This window comes from Mus caroli, chromosome 11 (genome assembly GCF_900094665.2).
Source record: "Mus caroli chromosome 11, CAROLI_EIJ_v1.1, whole genome shotgun sequence".
In the NCBI taxonomy this organism is placed as follows: Eukaryota; Metazoa; Chordata; class Mammalia; order Rodentia; family Muridae; genus Mus; species Mus caroli.
In genome coordinates, this window is record NC_034580.1 from 40,186,197 (window position 1) to 40,208,909 (window position 22,713).

The window sequence follows — 22,713 nt, forward strand, 5'->3', positions numbered from 1 at the left end:
GATTGGAGCAGAAGCTGTGTTCCACTCACCAGCAGTCCCAAAATCCTGCGGCGGGGGTCTTGGGTAGCTGGCGGTGTCAGGCAACCCTGCGCTCCCGCTACCCCGGCGCTGATCCGGCCGGGTGAGAAACCTCACTATTTAAAATACCTCCTCTGTCATGGATTATGTTCTCAGCATAGATGCTTATTTTTGTTTGAGTAATAAGTTTAATATGTCTAATCCAATTACTCTTCATGGCAACAGAATGACTTCTCAGCTCTTTTGCTATTAGTTCCATATGATATTTGAATTGATTCTTTTAATTGCTGATATTAAGTGTCAGTCATTCTACAGTGAGTTGGCCTTATAGCCAGAAAAATTACATCTTCCTCCAACCTTAGTATAAAAGCTTTTCAATGAACAGAATGGCCTTCTAGATACACTAGGAATCCATTATGCAAATAAGGAAGTGGGTGGATCCACACCTCTCCTGTTATCCTTGGCCTAGATTGAAAAGGTAAAAATTGTAGGACTTTGAATAATGTTTTCAGGGACTGGAGTGATACTCTCAACTGTGTAAAGCTACTGTTTATCGTTAAACATTTTGCTGACAATTATAATTATGGGTGGGGTAGAATGATCTATAACTTACCCCCCATACTCACTCCTGTCTCTCTGATGCATATCTTGATTAAATAACTTTTATAACAAACACCTTCTCTGCAGAAAGAGCTCCATGACTTTTTCTCTCTAAGCCAATGTGAAGAAAGAATTTTTCCTCAAAGGCTTAGAACGAATCCATAAAATGAAAGCAATAATAAAAATATTGTGCCTCAACTCATATACTAAAACAGAGAGATTCACTGCACCTGACTGTAATTCTCACTAATTTCCACAAGAGACAGATTGAAAGTTTACTGTTTGCAGGGCTGGGGGAGGGGGCAAGTTACCTAAATCTCAGATTTGCAAGAATGATTATATCTTCCAAAATGAAAACGCAGCTCGACTAATAACCTCAATAGGCACTCTAGTTTGGGAGGGGGGGATCTTTTAAATAAAGTTACTTGAAGTTCATTCTGCCTTAAAATATACAAGTGAAGTAAAGGTACTTCCCTGATTTATGTGTCTTTGGGAGAAATAGTTACTGGCTTTTTTACTAACCTATGTAAAACAATGTACTTTTGTAAATGGATTTCTGGCCACTTTATTCAGCTACACCCCCCCCCCCCTTCTTACATAAAAAAGTAAGCACTGTCAATCAAGGAATTTTAAGGTTTATTTCCTCTTTAGCAATGATTGATAGCCTTTTAGATTTACAAGTTGACAAGTTAAAGGGTTCTATTGGTATAATTATGCTCTAAATTCACAGTCTTTCAATTTAAATGTCCTTTTAAAACCAAGAGATTATCATACCTGTATTTTGAAAAGTGGGCCAGTCAGTTTGGGTTGGTATACAAATTGCTTCCATTAGCCTTGGGACCTATTTGAATTTAATACAGTTTTTTAAAGTTAGTACGAATCTTACTTTTAGAATTTAGGTTAATGGAAATGCATTTTAAGTAAAGAATGTGGCAACTTGTTTTTTTTTTTAATGTATAGATAAAATGGTAGGGTTTCAGAGACTGTCTTTTTATTCAGCAAGGAAGAAAATATGCAGTGAAATGCCTTAGTTCAACTAGAAAAGAAAAGCAATTGCACAATAAAATAAAATAAATTCCTACTGCCTACTTATGGCTTTGGGTACTGGGTCTATGGGTAGAGGAGGGTCTCGCCATCTTTCATGCCTTCTCAGACTAGATAGGCTCAAAATGGTTTGTATGCTAGGAAGGAATTCTGAAAGTGATAGCATAGACTCTAGTTTCTATTTGGTCTAGCTTAAGGGAGTGTGTCCAATAGGACACAATGAGGTCCATTGTCTCCGAATGTTATTATTACAGTTGGGCTCAGAGTCTTTTAGTAAATCATTCTTAGAGACTCATCTAGGCTACCCTAATACTCTACAGAGCTTGGTCTTTTTCAAATAATATTGCTGTGAGTGGGTCTCTTGCTTAAGATGGGAAGGTTCTGAGTCCAGGGCCTGTTTAGTGCTTGTCTCTGCAGATGTTCTCCATGGTGTAGGAGACAGGACTCTTACTCCACTCTGCCCACCACTATCTTCATTGCATAGAAAATGCTGAGATATTAGATCGACTGAGCTCTCAAGGAGACTTTATGCAGATCAGTGTAGTCTGCTGTTACTTCAAATGTACAGAGAAGCTCTTGACTTTTTCCCCAGCTTTCTGCAATGGGGTGAATCCAAAAACCTTGTGACAAGTTTCACTTTACTTTTTACTGAGGATTATATTAACGATGTAGAATTTGGCCCTAGGGGCTGTGTTCTGAAACCCTCTTCTCTGCCTTCCACTGTTTCTTCAAGAGGGCCAGTCCCTTCATAGTAAACGAAATAGATGGTGGAAAGGCCATGAGAGACTGGAGTATCTATTAAATGTTAAGAGTTATATCTGCACCATCTGTGCTGAAAATCATGCTTCAGTTCCTGAAATGTTTAAACCTTGTGACTTTTTCCTTACAGCACTCAATGAACCCACCATCGACTACGGCTTCCAGAGGTTACAGAAGGTCATTCCTCGGCATCCTGGTGACCCAGAGCGCTTGCCGAAGGTCAGAATCCCCACCCCCACCCCTCACACCCCACCCACCCACCCCGGGACATGGTTTCTAGAAAGTTGGATTTGAGAACGGCAAAATACCCTCTTGGACAAGACAAAAAATAATTCATAGATAACCAACTCATCTTGGTACATTGTGTGTGATGATAAAAGTAGCAGGCGCGTTGGGATAGGCACTGGTGTGCATATTTTCATGTATATATTACCTTACAATTTCCGAAACTCTGGATGTTGGTACTACTTTCACTAGTATTGTAGGAAAGAAAAGAACCAAGCAGAGAGAGGTCAGACAATTTGCCCAAGGTCACACAGCATGTACCTTGCTGAGATTTACATTTACTCAGCTTGTGTCTAGATTACTATCAGTGTGGCATATTGATTCTCAAAAAGAAAGGGGACTCTGGATTTTATCTGCTCAAAAGAGCTCAAAGCAAAATGTATTGGTAGATCTGGTAGAAAGAGCTGGAAAGAAAATAGATGGAGATGCTTTGGTCAAATAAGACATCTTTTCTGATAAAACATCTTCCTTACTTAAAAAATTAAATCCAAAGATGTGAGCGATAAAATGGAAGGATCAAGATAACAATCTTGCTGTTGTCAATGCAGAAATGGGCGATTGAGTCTTGGTGTGGCTGCTTTGGGGGTAATCCCAACAGTGGACCTAAGAGACCAGGGGTTTGCATGGGAGGGGGAGTCAGCCACCACTAATCATGTCTGAAAACGGGAGATGCACCAAACAGAGGTTCCTGCAAAGTCTTATGAGGCCTCAACAGAGACAATAATTAAAGAGGTTCAGAGTACAGAGCCAGGCTAGCTGTTATGACTAATTGACAGCAAAACTATGTTTTATTTATGACATGGTCTAATGCCATCACCTTAACTGAATGGATGAGAGGTCCTCTCCTCACTACAGTCTACAGGTGTGTAATGTCTAGATCTGTATGTCTTCATGAAATGATTTAAAAAACGAAAGCCAGTATCCTTCTTAGCCCAGGACCTCTTCAAAGGACAAGGACATGGTCAAATTCTCCCTGTATGGGGCTGTACTTGTAGGCAGAGCCTCCTGTCTGAGAAGGTTCTGTCTACCCTGTTGTTGTCCCCTAGGGCTATGCATCGAGATGAAGAACAGGGTGAGTGGGTATGATACCCACCAATGCTGATGAGAGGAGGGACTGTGACAGGCAGACATGCCTGTCTTGTACTTTGACCATAGAGAAAGAACACAGCTTCTAGTTTCTCAGAGTCATCCCACTTCCATTGAAATGCAGTTCATACTGAAAGGTCTAAAATGTACTTCTTTCTAGGGAAGGGAATATGGTCATGTTTACCTCACTGTCTTTAAAGGGCCTCTGCCTTGTTTCCTCTATCCTGTCTTATTTTTGGTTCACTGTGAAACAGCCTATGAGTGACACTGGGCAGTGACATCTTTCCAGGGCATAGGTGTCCTGAGGAAAGACTGAACTTTAGGTCCCTCTGTCCAGCAGGAAGATGACTTCTGTACTTTTCCCGTGCAGCACTCTGATAACGTGTAAACAGTGATAGACATGATGTGTGCCCACATAGAGAGCTGACCATAGTCTTTGTACGATAGAACCGAGACACGGGTACAATAACAACTTTTTCTGCCACTCTCCTTTAGGTAGTGATGTCACTTTCATCTAGATTTTAGGTTAGCATTCATCCCTAGGCTCTCTAGAGTTGAGAGTGCAGCCTGAAAGTTCAGATTGGACCAATTAGAACCTAGTCCTCAGTCACTTGTTAGCCATATGACCTGTGTTGAAAGCCTTCCTAACCTGTACTTGCCTCAGTTTCCCCATTTGTCATGTGGAAGCAGTGATACTTCCTGCTTTCTCCTGTCCCTTAGCACATAAGGTTACAAAACCCTGGTTTTTATGTCAGTTGAATACAAGTGAGAGCAGTAAACCCCATCCCCTGAGCAATTAAATATATGCTCTACCCCCTGTGCCTCAGTTTTTTCATCTACAAAATGGGGACAGCAGAATTACAGAAGGATGGAAATAGGAGCCAAATCTAGTTAAATGGTTGAGATCTAGCTAAGCCCAGCAGTATTTTCATTTTTGCTTTTTTAAAAATAAGGATAGGAGAGAAATCAGAGTATAAGGTAGAGTTTTGTTTACTTATACTTAAAGGCACTTTTACGTTGCCCATTAAATTTTAAACTGTTGGATACCTAACTCAGGCACATGCCACTTTGTCCCCAGGGGACTTTGGGTGAACCACTGAACCTTTTCTTCCTGGATTTGGGAGGGGCAATCAGGGACACAATGGCTATGTGTGTGTTAAGGAAACACTGCAGCTCGCTTCCAGCTCCTCCAACTGTGGAAGGACTGTGGCCAGAAGAGCCCACCCCAGGAAGCTCTCCCTGTGACTCAGGGCAGACTGGCTGTCCTCTTGGCTCTGAGTGTTAAGGTGGAGCAAGGGTTCAAGGGCAGGGTCAGGAAGTGGCGGATGGAGCCAGCACAAGGTATTCCTGTGGACTTGAGAGAGATTTATACTCCTACTCTCCATTGTTAGGGCCTTAGGAAGGGCCTCTGCCTTCCTCAGACTCTTGGCCAGTGTTTGTCAAACAGGGGTGCTTCAGTGAACTGCGGACCACACACCTTAAAAAACAAACCCCACTTTATTAAACCCATGTGTTTGTGAATAGACAAAGCTAGATTCATACAACCACCCACATATTCTGTCAAATGAAACTGCTCCAAAGACCACGCAGACAGCTTTCCATAATAATATGCCTTTGTATATAGGCTTGCACTTTTTCAAAAGAGAAGGACTTGCTTTGTTTTACTGGATCCCCTCTTTTGAAAGAAGTTGGGAAAACAGACATAGTTTCCTCATCTTCCCCACTTACCAAACAGGGAAAGAGGAGGGAGCAGACCCTTTGTAAATCATTTCATCTCTGAGAGGCACTATAATTACACCAACCCTCTCTGGTTAGGGCTTTTATTTCTTTCATTTGCACACAGAGAAGAGCAGGCCAAGGTCCTTAAAACATACATAGTATTCTATCCTGTCTCCCTGATGAATGAACCTTCATCTCTGGGTCCATATAACTTTGGGAATTTCTCCGACAGGAGAAACCTGACTTTGGGGTCCAGCTTGAGTTCTTATAAAGGAGAGGTGGGGAGGGGGATGAGGACCCTGGCCAATGAAGCTGAGATGCTAATTGCTTCTGATGATTCAACACAAACTTTGAGCAAGGAGCTCCTTCAGCTTTGAACTCCTTAAGTAGTGTCTCCATTTGTGTGTGTGTGTAAAGTTTTTGATAGTTTGCTAACCGCAGCCTGTGAGCTTCATTCCACAGGCAGCACAAGCAGGCCTTGAGCCATCCTGCACATTGGCTATATGACTCTTGGGAAGCCAGGATTGTGTGTTTCACGCCTATTGCAAGTCTAGCTCTGCTTGGTGGCGTCGCTGCAGAGCAGAGAGGCCAAGTGAGCCAGCATGCCAGCCAGATACACAAGGAGCTTGGAAGGCAAACCCAGGCCTTGTGCATGGAAGTCTGAAGCCTCAGGTTCCTCCTCTGTGGAACAGCTGTTTCACAGTGCTGCTAGGAACTAAGGAGATAATGCATGCAAAGAGAAGTTCCAGGCAGCTGGAGAGTCTCCAGTAAGTGGGGACACTAATCTCTGCATGACATACATCTCACATTCCACAGGAGAGGCATTTAGGCTGAGCCCCTGGAGATGATCTGTCTGCTGACTTGCTATGACATCAGTGCCAGCAAGTGAGAAAGCTCAAACTTGAACTTGGGTCTATGAGTTCAAAACCCTCCCTGTGTCCAGTATGTTAACATTCCACTGTTCCTTCAGATCTGGTTATTCAAAACTCAAATATGTCTGCCTGAAGGCAATTACCTCCTGCTTCCTCTCCCTCATCAGTATCTTCTGCCCACCCCCCTCAGATTCTCAGTAGCTTTTCTTTCTTCCTTCATTGAGAGAGGCTGGTGAGGAAATCTGTACCAAGTAAATACTGTTTGATTACAAGATCCAGCCTCCCTTATAGAGAAAATCAAGCAGTTTGGGAAAAGCAACAAAGGCCACATTTGTGTATTTTGCTTTATGGAGCTGAAAATATCTGGTAAATTGATCCAGTGGGAGTCATAAATACACATTACTTTATCTTGTTCTTCGTGTCCTATACCCCAGAGCCTTGATAGAACAACAGCACTTAATAGACTTAAGAAAGAGTAATTACACTCATTGCTTGTGTGATTTTTCAGCCCTCCCAGCCCTGCCTGACCTTCTAATTTACCTCACCGTGTCTAACTAATGCATTTATATTCATCTTTTATGAAGCATGGATAGTACAGGATTGACTGTACAGTCTTGCTCAAACTGTCTGCCCAGGTTCTCCTCTGGTTGGTAGTGAAGGGAGTAGGGGCCATCCATCTCCATACATTTGCATGGATAGACAGCCATAGACATGGCTGCCGGCATTTTTCATTCCTTATGAAACATGATAAAAAGTATTTATTACATTTTTCCTTTAAAGCTTTTATATATTCTAGCATTATTTACAGCTAAACATGCAGGCAAAAGATGTGAGTGTTTTTAAAATCATTACTGCTAATGTCTCAGCTTGTCAGAAGCGCTTAAATTCTCCTGCACTTTGTCTAAAAACTTGGTACTGTTGCCTTTTAAGAACAACACACTGAAAGGATCTTGCAAGTCAGATCTGCAAACACTGCTGACAGTCTGTGATGGATGATATTGCAAAATTTGCAAGATGTTTGTCATTTCACACAGCCGACATATTAAGGAGTGGATTAAGAAACTCAAAACCCCTATGGGAAACAGTCATTCCCCCCCAAAACCCCAGCCAAACCTCGAACCCCTCTAGAGCACACCAGAATCTCTCACTCGGCTATCTCTCCCAACTTCCCACTCAACCATTGGATCCTGATTGTTCACAGAGCATTTTCTCTCACCATATGGTCTCCTCATTACCATATACTAAGAGTCCATATGGGAAACTTGTGAAATGAACTGTATTCATTTTAACTGCCAGATGAGCAGCCTTGTGCTTTGCAAGCCTAGCTTAAGTCATCTGCTGTCTTCGTGTTGTTATGGCAACACGGCGCCAATAAAAAATTCTAATCTGCTGTAAGTGATCACAATATTTTAAGTGCTTGCCTATAACTGGCCTCAGAAGGGACACGAGACAGGAGAGCTTCAATTTACCCAAAGGTTTACGAAGGTGGTTGTTGATTCCAGCAGGTGTCAGTAAGGGAGCTGGTGAGAGTGTGGCTATGTGTCTATAGCACCATGGAGTAAAATATGGCTTGTCCTGGGGATGCAGTGTAGAGGGGTTGGATCACAGGGCACAAGGACCATAGACCCTTTGGATGAATCTAAAAAAAAAAACACACACTGAGTGTCAAACACTATAGTTGCTCAAATAGACACATGACTCTACTGGTACTGGGGAGCCAGCCAGCCATGGGCCAGGGATGCCAGTCTAGGTTTGGGCTCACTGAGGCTTCGTGGGAGTCTCTCCTTCATTGCCATTTGAAACTCTCAGACCCCATGAAGCTGCTCTTTTTGAACGCAGGAATCAGTCATTTCAAATGCTGGGCTAATTAAGAGTACCTTAAAGTAAATGGACGTTGTCAGCCACATCCTAAAGTGGGAATCATTCTCACCTCCAAAGGCTTTGTGATGCACCGCCTCTCTGCCGCTCTCTTTGTATCGAAAGTGAATGTTTATAGTCTCATTTCATCAGTTCACATTAGCCTCATGCTGAATATTTAAACACAGAACAATTTGAACTCACCATGGAGGAAGTCAGTGACTGCACTTTCATTTGGAACAGCAAGGGCTCATCTAATAATAATTTAGTAAATCAGCCATTTAGTGGCTCAGTTGTGCACTGCATTGTGCCAAAGATTATTCAGTTCAACTGTACACTTGCAAAATTGAAATTCAGATTCTAGTCACAAGCACTTGGTGATTTTTGCTTCATGGAGAGATGAGACCCCAAAATCACCCTCCCCAAAGAGCATTCGTGTTTAGCGATTTATCATACATACAGAGCTGGAGCCAAAATAAAGCTGGGGCTGGCTGTGTACAATGTATTCTAATTGTGCTTTTATTGTCTTAGTCTTTATGCACAGACTATCAGTAATTCAAAACTCACAGTTGCATCAGTGAAAATACAAATAAGAAATCTTTGCATAACCACATTGCCTTCTTGCAGGAAGGGGGCAACTTAAAGAGTTTGGTAAAAGAAAAGCCAGTGTCTTCCTGTTCTGCTGGCTCTGTCAGCTCTCCCTCTCCCTCTTCCATTCCCTTCATTTGTTTACTTAAGGGAGCTTTATTAGCATTGCATCTGGAAACACAAGTAACCTTACTTAATCAAAAGCACAGAAACAAATGCCAGTCTTATGGCCTATCTGGTCCTCAGAGGGGGAAAAGCACCCTTGAGTTTGGGTCCAAGAAACATCCTGTGTGCATTCTCTTGTCTGTAGCAAAGCACAAACTACGGAATGCCATCCACCCCCCGCCCCCTTCATCTGCCAGAAAACTTAGAGGCACATTCCGTCTTCCCATTTTGACAACGTGCTTAGCTCAGGAACTTGGCTTTCCTTCAGACTCTGTGTCCTCTTATCTTGGGAGCTGAGCCTAGATCAGGGTACTGCTGAAGTTCTATGTGAATGCATGCCTGTGCCCACACGTATGTGCCTGCGCTTACTTTATGTAGAGAAAGAGGTTGCAGTGGGCTGCAGAGATGACCTAGCACTTGCTGTACAAGTCTGCATACTGAGTTTGCTTAAAGAAGCCAGGCAGGTTGTCTGCCCATTACCTCATACTCAGGAGACAAAGATAAGGGACCCCTGGGACCCTCGGCTAGCTACAGCAGCCATTTGGCAAGCTTCAGGGTCAGCAAGGGACCCTTCCATAAATAAAGTGGGGGGTAATGGAGAAAGACACATATACACATACTGCAGCACATGCATACCAATATCTGTGTGCATACACATACACTCATGTGTGCAATTAAAAAAAAATTACTTGTAACTCCACCGATATGTCACAGGAGCCTCACAAAATAGTAATTTTACTTGTTTAGATGATTTTCATCTTTTGCCAACTTATCTTACAATCTAATTTTCTGCTTCTTACTGGTGTATATCCCTTCCCGGGATGAGCAGGCAGAGCCCGAGAGAAAAGTAATGTGGCGCTCAGGCGGTGGCTTACATAGGACAAAGCCGAGGCTTCAGATTGCAGCTTGAGCAGTCAGAGAGCAGAGGCTCCCCACCTTTCCATACTATCTCAACATTGGTCTGCCACAGTTGCCTTCTGTGTTTTACAGACTTGATTCCATCCCAATCACAAGACCCTAGAGTACAAGAATGCCCGTACTTTGCCACAGTGATCTGTAAAAGAAGTGGGGATTGTCAATATTGTTGGCTTGGTAGGCACTCACTGGGTACGACTGGTTGGAGCAGCTGCTGGCATCGCCCTGTTTTATAGAGAAGGATACAGAGGCATGTGTTCACCCTACTTATAAGTAGCACAGTATGGATTTGAGCCAATCCCATTGAACTTTAGATCTAGTGCCTGGGTCCCTAAGCACCGACTCTAGAAAGGTATTAAATGGAATTCTAAAGAGAGGCGAGTTTCAAAATCCCTCACCTCAATTGGGTGGAGGAGAGATGTGGTAGCATTGACCAAGGTTAGCTCACAAATGGCCGAGCTAGGTGAAAATGGTAGCAAGAATTAGAGACCCACACAGAGCATCCAGAGAGAGAGAGAGAGAGAGAGAGAGAGAGAGAGAGAGAGAGAGAGAGAGAGAGAGAGAGAGAGAGAGAGAGAGAGAGAGAGAGAGAGAGAGAGAGAGAGAACTCGTTGTGTTTGGCTGTTCAGTCTGCGTGGTTGGAGCTCATAGCAATAGTTACCCACCAGCTGAAGCCTAGAATTCTCTCAGGTGCTCTTTGACCACTGAGCTCTTGAAGAAGGAAATTTAGTTTAACCTACCTCATACACATCCCCCATATAAGAAAAGGAGGAGGAAGGGGTAAAGCCATTTCCATCTTCCAGCCACTAGGGATCCTCTTCAAGGCTCAAATCATAGGAGCACTCGCGGGCAAGGTAAGAATTCTTGATCACCACCTTCAGCCCTGAGTAACATTGCAGTTAAGCATTGGAGGAACAAGTGCTGAGTTTCCAGTAGTCTAGAATCACTGGGTGTTTATAAAAGATTTAGTGTGTGTGTGTGCACACATGTGTGTACACATATATATGTACATCCTTTCACATGTACATGCTTGCATGTGTGTATCCAAGTGAATACAGATGCCCATAAGGCTGGAGGAGTTGGATCTCCTGGAGCTAAAGCTGTTGAGTTGGTAGTAAGTCACCCACATGGTTGCCAGACATTGAAATTCTGTCTTTTCCATGAGCGGTGCCCACTCTTAACCTTGGGGCCATGTCTCCACCTTGCAAACTGCTGGATTTTTCTCTTTTTAATTAATTGGTTTATTTTTAATATTTTGGAGACAGGGTATCATATATCCCGGGCTTGCCTCAAATAGTCAAAAATGGTCTTTAACTTTTGAGCTTCCTGCATTTGCCTCTGAATTTTGAGATTAGAGATATATACCATTGTACCCAGTTATATGCACTGTTGCGGTCCAAACCCAAGGTTTTATGCATGCTAGACAAGAACTCTACAAAGCAAGCCATATTTCCAGCCCAAGGTACTGGATTTTGACAGAAGATTGTACTCAAAATTATCCCTTAAACCTCAGGAAATATACCTCACAGATATCATTCACCCAGATATACATATAATAGCCAGTATTGTTCAATAACTTAACAAAACCAAAATGAACTGTATTCTTATCTACCACTTAAGTTTAACATACATGTAAACACACATGCATTTTGCACACACATCCACATACATACACTTCATATGCACATGTGACAAGCATATCATCTGCTCACATTCCAAGGCCTCTTCGTAAGCTACATATTAATTTCATCTTGCCCTAAGGGAAGGGAAGACAGGGCCCAAAGACAAAGAGAGACAGAAATAATATTTGGCTTGTGTGTGTCTGTGTGTGTGTGTGTGTGCACGCGCGCGTCTCTAAAAGCCTCAGCCTTGGTGACTTAAAGGTGACTTAAAAGATTTTCAAGGGTAATTTTGACTCTAGGCAGCTTTTGTTTCGTGTGCTCACTTTACAACCTACCCCTGAAAAAGGCATCTCTGTCCAGAGTTTTCTCTTTCAGCAGAGCCTTTTATCCTGATCAGAAAGTCGATTTCCAAGGCCACTCGGCAGGACCTAACCCAGAGCGTTGGTCTTAAACCAGCACAATGAATCGCAATGAGAAGAGGCAGCTAGGGGTTGCCAGGTTCAGCTTTGTACCTCAGAGCGGGTCACATCCACAAGGGCACAGATACCATTCTTCACTGTGTGTGCGGCAGGAAGCACCCCAGGCTCCCATTCACCAATTACCATGACACCATTTAGAAGAGAAAGCTCAGAGACAAAAAAAAAAGAGGAGGGAAACCATTGTTGCTACTCTTCCCAGGAATGCCCGGTTTCACAATTTACACGTAACTGCTGACACCCGAAAAGTCGAACATTTTGGTAAAATGAATCAAGTTGTAATGTTTCTTTTATGAGATCCCTTGCAGGAAGGGAGGCCTGGCACCTCCTGGAGACCAAGCTACGTTATCCATCATCGGGAAGGCGGCTGTCCTGGCTAGCTTCTCAGAGGTCACACGATCGAACCGGTAGCTCTTACAACTGTATTATTGCTTATGGAACAGTCATTGAGGCACCAGATAAAAATTACCTGGTCTAATAGGCAGGGAACAATTTTCACTCAATAAAATTATAAGCCAAATCATTCATTTCATAACACTCTGGCTAATTTATTTGTTGACCTTTTAATATCCATAGCTCTTCAGTGGTATTAACTGCAGCTCAGACAAAATCTCTTGTTCATTTCAGTTTCATTGATTTTTTTCCCCCCATTGAGGCAATAACAGCTGCTGGAAAACAGCCCTTTTCTTTCCACTGTAAAAGTCAATCATGTAAGTTAGGATGTCTTACGTGGATCCAGACATGTTAGCTTACAACAGATTTTAATCTCACATTGTTCAGAAGGCTCCTACACCCCTGACTGTAACAAGCAAGCTTTCTGGTATGTATGTCTTCAGTCCCACTGGGCGACAACACATAATCGGACCTTTGGGAAGTAAGAGACCTACCATCTAATGTGAACACAAACTCAACAAAAAAGTCAAAATATAATCACAAGTCTCTCCTGTGTGTTCTCTATAGTAGGGTGCTTGTACCCTGGTAGTAGTAACAATAGACCTTTGAAATACATAACGCTTTGGAGACTTGAGAGATGGTACAATGGTCAAGAATGTCTGACTCTTCCAGGGGCCAAAGTTTGATTTTCAGCCCTGACATCAGGTAGCACACAGCTACTTCAGAGGATCTGATGCCCTCTTCACATACAAACACACACACACACACACACACACACACACATACACACAGATTAAAAAATATTTAATGGTTTTATTATGCAAATGGACACAGATTTTAGAATTTAAATTGTATTGCTTTTTAAGGTGATAAACAAGTTAATGGACCAAAGTATTCTGTAGGGTAGCCATAGGTGTAGGTGAGTAAAAATATATGTATGTGTGTGTGTATGTATGTATGTATGTATGTATGTATGTATGTATGTATGTATGTATTTATTTGGAAGAAAAATGTGTGTGTGTGTTGTGTGTGTGTGTTGTGTGTGTGTGTATGTGTGTGTGTGGTGTGTGGTGTGTGTGTGTGTATGTGTGTGTGTGGTTGCATATGTACATGTTACCTATGAAGGCCAAAAGGTGATGGTCAGTGTATTCTTCACTTTCCAAGTGTTTTTTTTTTTTCAGACAAGGTCTCTCACTGAATTCTCCGCTCCTCCGTTAGCTATGCTGGTTGACCAGAGAGCCCCAAGGATCTATGCTCTGCTGTCCAAGCTCTAGGGTTACAAGCACACAAAACTACACCTGGCTCACGAAGAGCTTGGGGATTGAACTCGGGTCCTTATGCTGGTGAGGCAAGCTCTTTCCTGACTGAGCCATCTCCCCAGCCCCAGCTGAGTCTCCTTATATAATAAAACACTCTGAAGTCTTTAGAGTGCAAAGCTGTAAAATCTAATTGTTACACATTTGGCATTTTATGCGTCCCTGGAAATATCCACTTGCTACCTCCACCTCCTCTGTGCTATTCCTTTCCATTTCAATTTACTCTAAAGTGGTCCTTAGCCATAATGAGAGTGCCCCTTTCAACAGAAACATGCTTAATTATATCCATGCTAAATGTAAGTGACTCTTTGCAGTCACAGGGCTTCTGAGTGAAGAGTGTTAAAGTGTGACACCAAGGGCCTCTAATGATGTGCGGGAAACTCTCTTTCAAGAAGTTTCATATTGCAAGAAAAATGAAAAAATGTGGGGAATGTCTCTCTGAGGATAGGGAACTGAGCAGTGCCCAAATGTTGTTTTGGTCTGTCTCACCCGTCTCCTCGCTGGCCTCATTATTCTGAATTTTTAGAACGCAGAGTCTCCCATTGTGGAATTTTCCATTTGGCCAAATAAACATAGAGGAAGTTAGGATATAAACCTCTACTCCAAAGAAACCCATCTCGATACGACTGCTGTTTATAGCTTGATGCGTTCAGCATGGTGGGGAGAAAGATCCTGAAAACTTCTAATCAGCATTTTCACTGTTGGGGCTTTGCAATCAATAACGTCACCCGGGCTTTCTGAAGCAAAAAGAAAAAGAGCCAGCACCCACAAATCTAGTGAGCTGGACAAAATCTGGTCCCTACTATAAAGTCGGCAGTCAGTGCTGATTTCCTTAATAGATGCTGATCAGTCCCAAGGCAGGAGTGATCCCTGCTCCTCTGTTTCATTTGATATTGCTGGGATCTGGCCCATTGCACTCTGAGTTCCCTGATAAGAGAAAGGGGATTGGTATTAGGGGGTTTCAGAGGGATGTGGGGTGACAGGAAATTACTGAGCGTTTTCTTTTCTTCAGGAATCACATTAATCAATTTGTTGTAGTCACTGAAGTCTGTTATGCTTCTTTTCTGTTGTCTTCTGCCTCCCTCAAAATGTTAATCTCCTGACTGAGGTCGTGGAAGAGGTGCTAGTGACCAGTGCATTCCTTATTTGGAAACTTTAAAATATCTGGGTTAATGAGTGGTTATACCTTAGCTCAGGAAGGTGACTTACATGTACTGTGAAGGAAAGTAAGTTCAGGCCACCTCCCCTTTCACTGATGGGTTGTATGACTCAAATTGTCGAGCTACATTTGCAAGTGAGTGTGTGTATAGTTGCACAGCCTTCATACCTTTGAGGCCAAATGATAAAGAAAAGATTCCCATGGAAGGGAGAAAATTGCTAGTGATTTCACTGTCATGAAATGAAAGGAACAATGAGCTGGCTGTATCTACACACTTGAGATGACATTCCAGGTCACTGCAGTGGCTAGCTGTGAGTGTGCAAAGAAATATGTATCTTCTAAGGGCTTGCGAGTATAGCTAATAACAAGCCGATATGTACTAAGACCAGACTCATGTTGCTAGATGCCTATTACCTGAGATAGTTGTCCTAATATGAGTTATTCTATTAGCCACAACATTAAAAATGTAAGCACAAGCTGGCAGGCATGAAAGAGCAAATTCATAAGAGAGAAAAAGTGATGTTAAAAAAATACAGTGGTCAGAATTCAACCTTTGGGAATTTACACATTGGATTAAGAAAGTCATCATATGGAATACCAAATTTCACTCTTGTCCTTTTATGAATTTCAGTAAATATATCACTGGTGTGTTAATATGAATTAAATGTCACTCTGAGAAGATCGGTAATGAAATCTTATAGTGGACTCCTCCCCAGGAATTTTCTCTGATCCTGTATTTTACTGAGCATTGCTTTAGGAGCTTAAAAAGTGAATTAGATGATCCCAGGGCCTCAAAGAGTCTATTGTCTATTGTATAGCATCTAGCAGTGGACAAGGAAGGCAGATGTCTTTCAGACCAGAGCAAAATAATTTTCTACTCTATGCAGGTCCAGGTGGTATGGTCAACATCATTTTTGAGAGGAAAGAGCTAAATGACTGGAGCATCAGTAAAGCTGGAATAATCACTGATTGATTAACATAGTTGTGAAGGTCTCAGGTTTGTAAGTGTGGCAGGTCTGAACCCCTGCTCAGTCACTCCTCAGCTGTGTACACTCAAAGAAAACTAGCTGACCTCTCAGTCTTCATTTCTTCATTTGCCGAACGGTGTTATGAACAGTAGCTTTAGAGAGGTGCTGCATGAAGACTAGTTGAGTTGTTCTGTCACTTTCTCTACTGTTGCTAAGTTCAGTCTCTGGGGGAGTGAGAGGTATTGTTAAGTGGTTACTCCAAAGAAGAATTGGGTAAGGAGATGGCGAAGAAAGAGCCCACTACCTGGCTTGCTTCTAGGCTCATGAGGATTGCTTAAACCTGAACTCAGAAAAGCTCTTCAATACCACAGGGGAGAAAAGATTGACTAGAGTGGACTAGCAGAGGATAGGAGCATCATGGGTAACCCTTGTAGACCCTGAAGCTCAATTCTGGGAGGGTAACAAGTCTTCAAAGTAGCTGGACAGTGATACTCACAGGTGATAATTATGGCCACAAGTAGCTCAAATATAACTCACCACCTGACTGGATTAAAACATAGAAAAAAAAAACCCTGGACTTCTCTTTGCAGCCCATTCAGCTGCTGTGATCCCAAGTCATAAACTAAGCCATAGCAATTACACTTGAACTTTCTTGGAACCCCATCCCTCTTGGAGTCTCTTGAATTTTTCTGTTACCTCCCAGTAGGTTTAATAATGTAGCCCCTTCCCACTCCAATGCCCCCATCTGTGCAATCATTACTCTGAGAACACTGTAGGACAAGAGATGACACGTTGTTATTGTAAGAGAAAACAGATCAATGTGAAGTTGTTTTAAGAACAAACACACCCTGTTTCTTTAAAATTTCAGGGCCATACAGAGAAAAATAATGTTTGACTCAAAATTTTGGTTGGAGAACAAGAATTAAAGTCTTTAGAGGAGGCTCTAGAGATTTTCAATATTTAGGATACTCATGGATGTCTTTTTTATTCTCCAATGGGATTTTGTTTTGAAATCCAAGTATAGTATTAATTATCTTGGAAGACTCTAATCTCTACTCTCATGTTTAAAAAATGTGAGCAGTGGGGTCTTTTATCATTAGGAAAGGAAGAGAAAATCTCTCTGACAAACGAATGCCTTGAAAAATTAGATATTAGTACTAGCCAAGTACCTTTTCTTTTGAGAAATATTGAAATTGAATATTAGAATTGAAGACTGTGTCTACCATACTACCACTTAATGCCACCAAAATAGGACTTAAGGCATATTTTCCAACACAAAATACTATATGAAATATCCAGTCTTCCCCTAGTGGGAAATTTCTTTTTTAAAAACTCTTAAGCTCAATCATTTCCTAATGTGAAATTACAGATTTTTCAAATTACCATATAAAACTGCAAAAAAATTACACTTGTGGCCACAGAAGAGATAGTATACACTATCAATTTGATTTTAAAAGACATACATCTCTTATATTACCTGTCATTTTTATAATGCCTTTTACAAATTTAATCAATACATTTTAACATTCTATATACTTTAAGTGCAATATACAATAAATATTCAAGTTTCATCTTAAACATGCTTTAGCCTTTAAATTGTTAAAACTGCAGTGCCCTTTCCATCTCCTTACATAATGTCATAAAATATACATTTCAAGGTAAATGAAGTCAGCTACTTCAATTTAGTCCCTCAAACTGGTAGTAAATGAGAGGTTAACACTATGGTGCCAAACCCATTATTGAGTAAATTTAGCACCTTGGACAGCTCTGTAAAATCTTTATTGCTTTCCTGACCTGCTCGTCATGTTCTGTCTCTGTGTTCAGTGGCTCTCAGCTCTGATTGAAAGGCAATATATTAGATCCCCAACACAAACACGCTTGGGGGCTAGTTCACTGGGAACGTAATGACATGGAGGTGAGAGCAATTTTCTGGTCACCGAAATCCAAGCACCTTGCAGGTCTGTGGCACTAACTCATGGAGGGCCCAGGAATGTCTTTCTTCCTTCCCATTTGCACAAATAACTAACAGAAGCCTAATCACATTGGTAGGGCTACACCAAATGTGGTCTCCCTAAACCTCCAAATTTGTTACTGCACTGAAGGACATTTTTAGATGGGTGAGGTATCATTTAAGAACATATTTTTTTTGGACAAGAAATCAGGCTCATTTTCCTTGAAATTCAGATGATGGCTTGAAGTGACATTATGCTGAGTCCATGCCTGTGACCATGTGCTGGGTTGGAAAAACAAGCTGAACTATCATGAATCACAAAAAGGTGATACTGAGGATCAAAAGGATGCAGTGTTTCTATGTGCTTCACATGCAAATGGTTAAATGGTGACTAGCCTCTGGTTGGTTGGGTTAGTTGTATCACTGAAAAACGTAGTCATCAGAAAATACAGTTTTTCAGATTTATAAAATCTAAGAGTTTGGCATGCCTTCAGTACTCCCTGATTTTGTGCAATTAATAGAAATAAGAAGGGTGGCTACAACCTCCAGTTACGGTGTTGCAGAGCAGAAACTCATCACTTGAATTATGTACTGCATCATGAGTTTGACAAACGAGATCTGTATTTTTTCTTCAAAAAAAAAATGTAAAGAGAAAGAAATGCCTTCCTAGTGGGGCCCAAACATCGGCATAAATATCCATTTGGAGATATATGTGACCATAGATCCAGAGATGGTAAATCTTTTAATGAATGAATTAAGTTGATACTGTTTTGTTTTAGTCTTTTGCTCAGAGCCAGATAAAGCCACAAGGTTTTGATGGAAGCAACACTAGCTGAATTTGAGCTGGGGATAGGGTTTAGTGTGCCCTGGTCAATTATTAACCGCTGTGGTCAGATACTCCTGCAAACAAAAAGTGGTGAATTATCATGTAGCTTGCTTTAAAAAGTCAAGGAATGATTTTAGATACATTGACTCAAATTCCATTGATTATATTGTGCTTTCTACCCCCTACATGAAAAAAAAATGACTGAATTGTTTTAGAAGAGGGGGTGCATTTCTGGGAACTTAAGGTAAACATCAATGTTTATCAAGAATTGCAAACTCCTCCTCTATCTCATTTTTGAATTTAGGACATTATATATGTGATAAGTAGTTACTGCGGTATGACAACTGTTTTATCTTATATTGTGGAGAATTTCAAATTGAAAAAAATGCTAATATATATCTAAAAGCTTGTCATTTAAAGAGTTGTTCGAGGATTTTTGAAGAGGCTACAGTGACAGGGAAATGAATGTAATTATAGCCCTATTTTCTGATCAGTGTCTGGAGCATATGAAAATCAAACAGCACCGCCTTCCCATTCAGGTTCCAAGGCATCAGATTTTAAAGTTCTACATCCATCTGCACCTTTACCAATACTGGACTACAGTAAACAGCTCTTCTGATAAGTCACCTCTCTGCCTTTCATCCTTGGATGTGGTTCTTTGCTGACCTTCCATCTGAAGAAGGACTTATACTTGTTCAAATGTGTGTTTCCCTATTGACTGGACCCAATGCAAGCCAATGCAGAAGGCTAGCTTAGTAAAAAGAGGGAGCTATTTTTTTTAACCTAAATGAATAGTAAAGCATAGACCTAGAAGGAGAGTGGGTGAGCAAGAGAGAAGAAACAGAAACACTACAGAAACAGCAAAGAATTGCAGTACAAGAAAGCAAGACTTCGAGTCATGAATGCTGGCAGAGTGGGGGCTTCTAGAGACCACAGAATCCTTAAGCAAGGGTCTTTGATCAACATCATATTCCTTCAGGATGTGAGCTTCCTATGTCTCTGCCATTCAAGAGAGACAAACAAAAGAAGCTTGAGGCTCCATGCTTCTTTAGTGGGTGGAGATTGATTGATTGGAAATTCCTCAAAAATGACCTGTCTGATAAGGTCATGGTTTCTGGAATAAGCAATTAAGTACAAAATAAACACATTTTAGGGATTCATACCATGCGCTGAATGACATTGATTATAGTAATCTAGTAAATGACCACACAGTTGTATTCAGCAATAAGCGTATGAGTGCTTTATCATGCCTATGGCAGATGATTGAGTGATGTTTTATCTTGCAGTACCAATGATGTTCAGCTCTTGACTCAATTAAGTGTGTATGTGAACAATGATGAATTGGCAACTTAACACCATTTTAAGGGGTCCCCAAGCTATTGCTTTTACAACTGTCCCTTGGCAAAGGGTGGCCAGAAGGATGGAGATGCTGTCATGTGAAAGATAAGGGCACCTGTTATCTTTCAGAAGCCTACAATTTATTTTTTGTCCTTGACAGGAAGTGATCCTTAAAAGAGCTGCAGATCTGGTTGAAGCCCTGTACGGGATGCCCCACAACAACCAGGTGAGTGTTCTAGGTCTCTAACTTAATGAAATGCTTGCTCATTTGATTAAAAAAATCTCAGAGTCCTTATTCTATGAGAAAGCAGTTTTTAAAATAGCCTATGAAAGCAATACTCATATGTTCAGAACACAAGGATCTGAGATGTGACATGTCACAGAGCTGTTCAGACTTTCTTGCTTTTATAAAACTTCTATTTCCTTTTCTATTGAATCATTTGCCTTTCTGGAAAAGTGCTCCATTTAAAAATGAATCTTGACTGGGAAGGAAGGATTTAATTTCTTCTCCTAAATATACAACGAGGTCCCAGTAGTGTATCATTCATGCTTCATGCACAATGGTATATAAGGAATGGAAGCTGCTTGGGAAACTGAGTCTAGCCAATCTCACTCCTCCCCCACCACTCCAGTGTTCACTACTCACAAAGCAGTTATACTAATCCCCAGACTTTGATTTCTCTGTGTGGCACTAGGGGACATGAATTGTCGGCTCTGAGTTCCTATATGGGCAGGAGAAGGAAAGTCTCACAATACTGTTATATACTGACAGCAATAGGCCTCAGCGTCAAGCAATGGCATTCTGGGTCTCAGCTCTGCCTTTAAAGAAATAAATGTTTTTGAGTTAGCACTTTGCCTTTCATAACCCCAGTTTCCCCAACTAAGATGTGGTCAGGATAATGAAGATTGACTTATAGATGTGTCAGCTGGGCTATTGACAGGACTACAGTTGACCACGTAAGGCTCTGAGCACAGAATATGTCAGAGAGGAGGCACACAAAGGTTATTGGGAGGATGAATTGGGGTAGCTAACAAAGACGTGCCTTTGCCTTTTCAGGAGATTATCCTGAAGAGAGCTGCCGACATTGCAGAGGCTCTGTACAGTGTCCCTCGGAACCACAACCAGCTCCCAGCCCTTGCTAACACTTCGGTCCATGCAGGGATGATGGGTGTGAACTCCTTCAGTGGACAACTGGCTGTGAATGTCTCGGAGGCATCACAAGCCACCAATCAAGGTCAGAAGCCTGCTATTTCCACATCTTCCATTTCCCCTGCCCCTTGACAAAGGCAAGCTCCCACCCTTCCCACCATTAAAAAAAGAAGAAGGGAAGAAAGGAAGGAAGAGAGAGAGAGAGAGAGAGAGAGAGAGAGAGAGAGAGAGAGAGAGAGAGAGAGAGAGAGAACCAACTATTTTCTTCTAAAGGAGGTGATTCTTCACTGTGTGTATCGAATATGATTATAGGAGTTTGTTTCTAGTTTCACATCTGGAGACCTAGTAGGGGGCTAGAAAGAATGCATGCATGCATTCAGCCATCTCTACATCCAACTTTTCACCATAAATCATGAGTGACAGATCACAAAGAGGGATGGAATTAAAGTTCTCATAGGCCACAACACATCATTCTTGCCCAGGGAAGAGGGACCTGTTAACTCGGGGGAACATCTCTTAGATTGGGATTTATTCCTGCTCCCAAATGATAATTTATAGGCCCTGCATTGCCACTTCTCACAGGCCTGCTAAGTATTTATGATCTCCTAAGAAATGTGTCTTTGCTAGCTTCCCATTTTAATCACAGAGATAGCACGACCAGCCCATGCACATGAATCATCAGGTCTTTTCCCTCCCGGTTACAGTGAGGGGGTAATAATGGAGATGTTCCTCCCTTACACCCCAGGTCTCCCACAGATGCACCATCCGAATGCTACCCTCACGCCTGGTTTGTCCCCTCACTTTTCAGGTTTCACCCGCAACTCAAGCAGCGTGTCACCACATGGCTATGTGCCGAGCACCACCCCACAGCAAACCAACTATAACTCAGTCACCACAAGCATGAACGGCTACGGCTCGGCCGCCATGTCCAATTTGGGCGGCTCCCCAACCTTCCTCAATGGCTCAGCTGCCAACTCACCCTATGCCAGTAAGTAGATATATGTCCCACGTTTTGTATGTTTCCTTTGCAGAGCTTAGTATCATGCAGAGAGGCAAGCTGGGCATGGCTGGTCCGAGCCCTGATGCCCACTCCATGCCTGCTACCCTCAATACTTGGGTACCATCCCCTCTAGCAGAGATCTCTGCAATCTCACCTTGCACAAAACCAATGGCCATTCCAAGACTGCATGCTTGTGGTCAGATGGCAATGGGGCTACCACCCACTTCCAGTAGTTACTAACTGATGGCCCCTAAATAAGTTCATGTCCTCTCCATGCCTCCTCACTCCCATCCTTAAGAGGAGAAGTATCTGAACCACGCCTTCACCTGTACCGGGGGAACAGGGCTAAGATGGTCTTTGCCAGAATCTGGTCCTCGGGCCTGGCCCAGGAGAGAGTTACTTGGAAAGCTAAGTCATTATCCTGATGCTGCAACAATAGATCCCCTCCTTAAATAACAGAACTTGTTTGCTGATATTTCTGTTTTCCTTTTTGTGAATAATATACTCATAAGAAAGATAAAAACATGCTCAAACATATATTTTTTCAGAAAACACTTACACACACACACACACACACAGAGAGAGGGAGAGAGAGAGAGAGAGAGA

General features: G+C 41.9%; 1 protein-coding gene across 5 annotated transcripts in view; it reads left to right on the forward strand.

The window, feature by feature from the left end:
• The window catches only part of Ebf1 (EBF transcription factor 1), a 390,034-nt gene that overhangs the window by 353,317 nt on the left and 14,004 nt on the right, over window positions 1-22,713 (forward strand). For all 5 annotated transcript variants that reach the window (XM_021175729.2, XM_021175730.2, XM_021175728.2 and 2 more), the window contains exons 11-14: window positions 2,552-2,640; window positions 20,118-20,183; window positions 21,015-21,192; window positions 21,916-22,095. In XM_021175729.2, coding sequence (XP_021031388.1) covers window positions 2,552-2,640; window positions 20,118-20,183; window positions 21,015-21,192; window positions 21,916-22,095 — 513 coding nt within the window. The remainder of the gene's footprint in view (window positions 1-2,551; window positions 2,641-20,117; window positions 20,184-21,014; window positions 21,193-21,915; window positions 22,096-22,713) is intronic.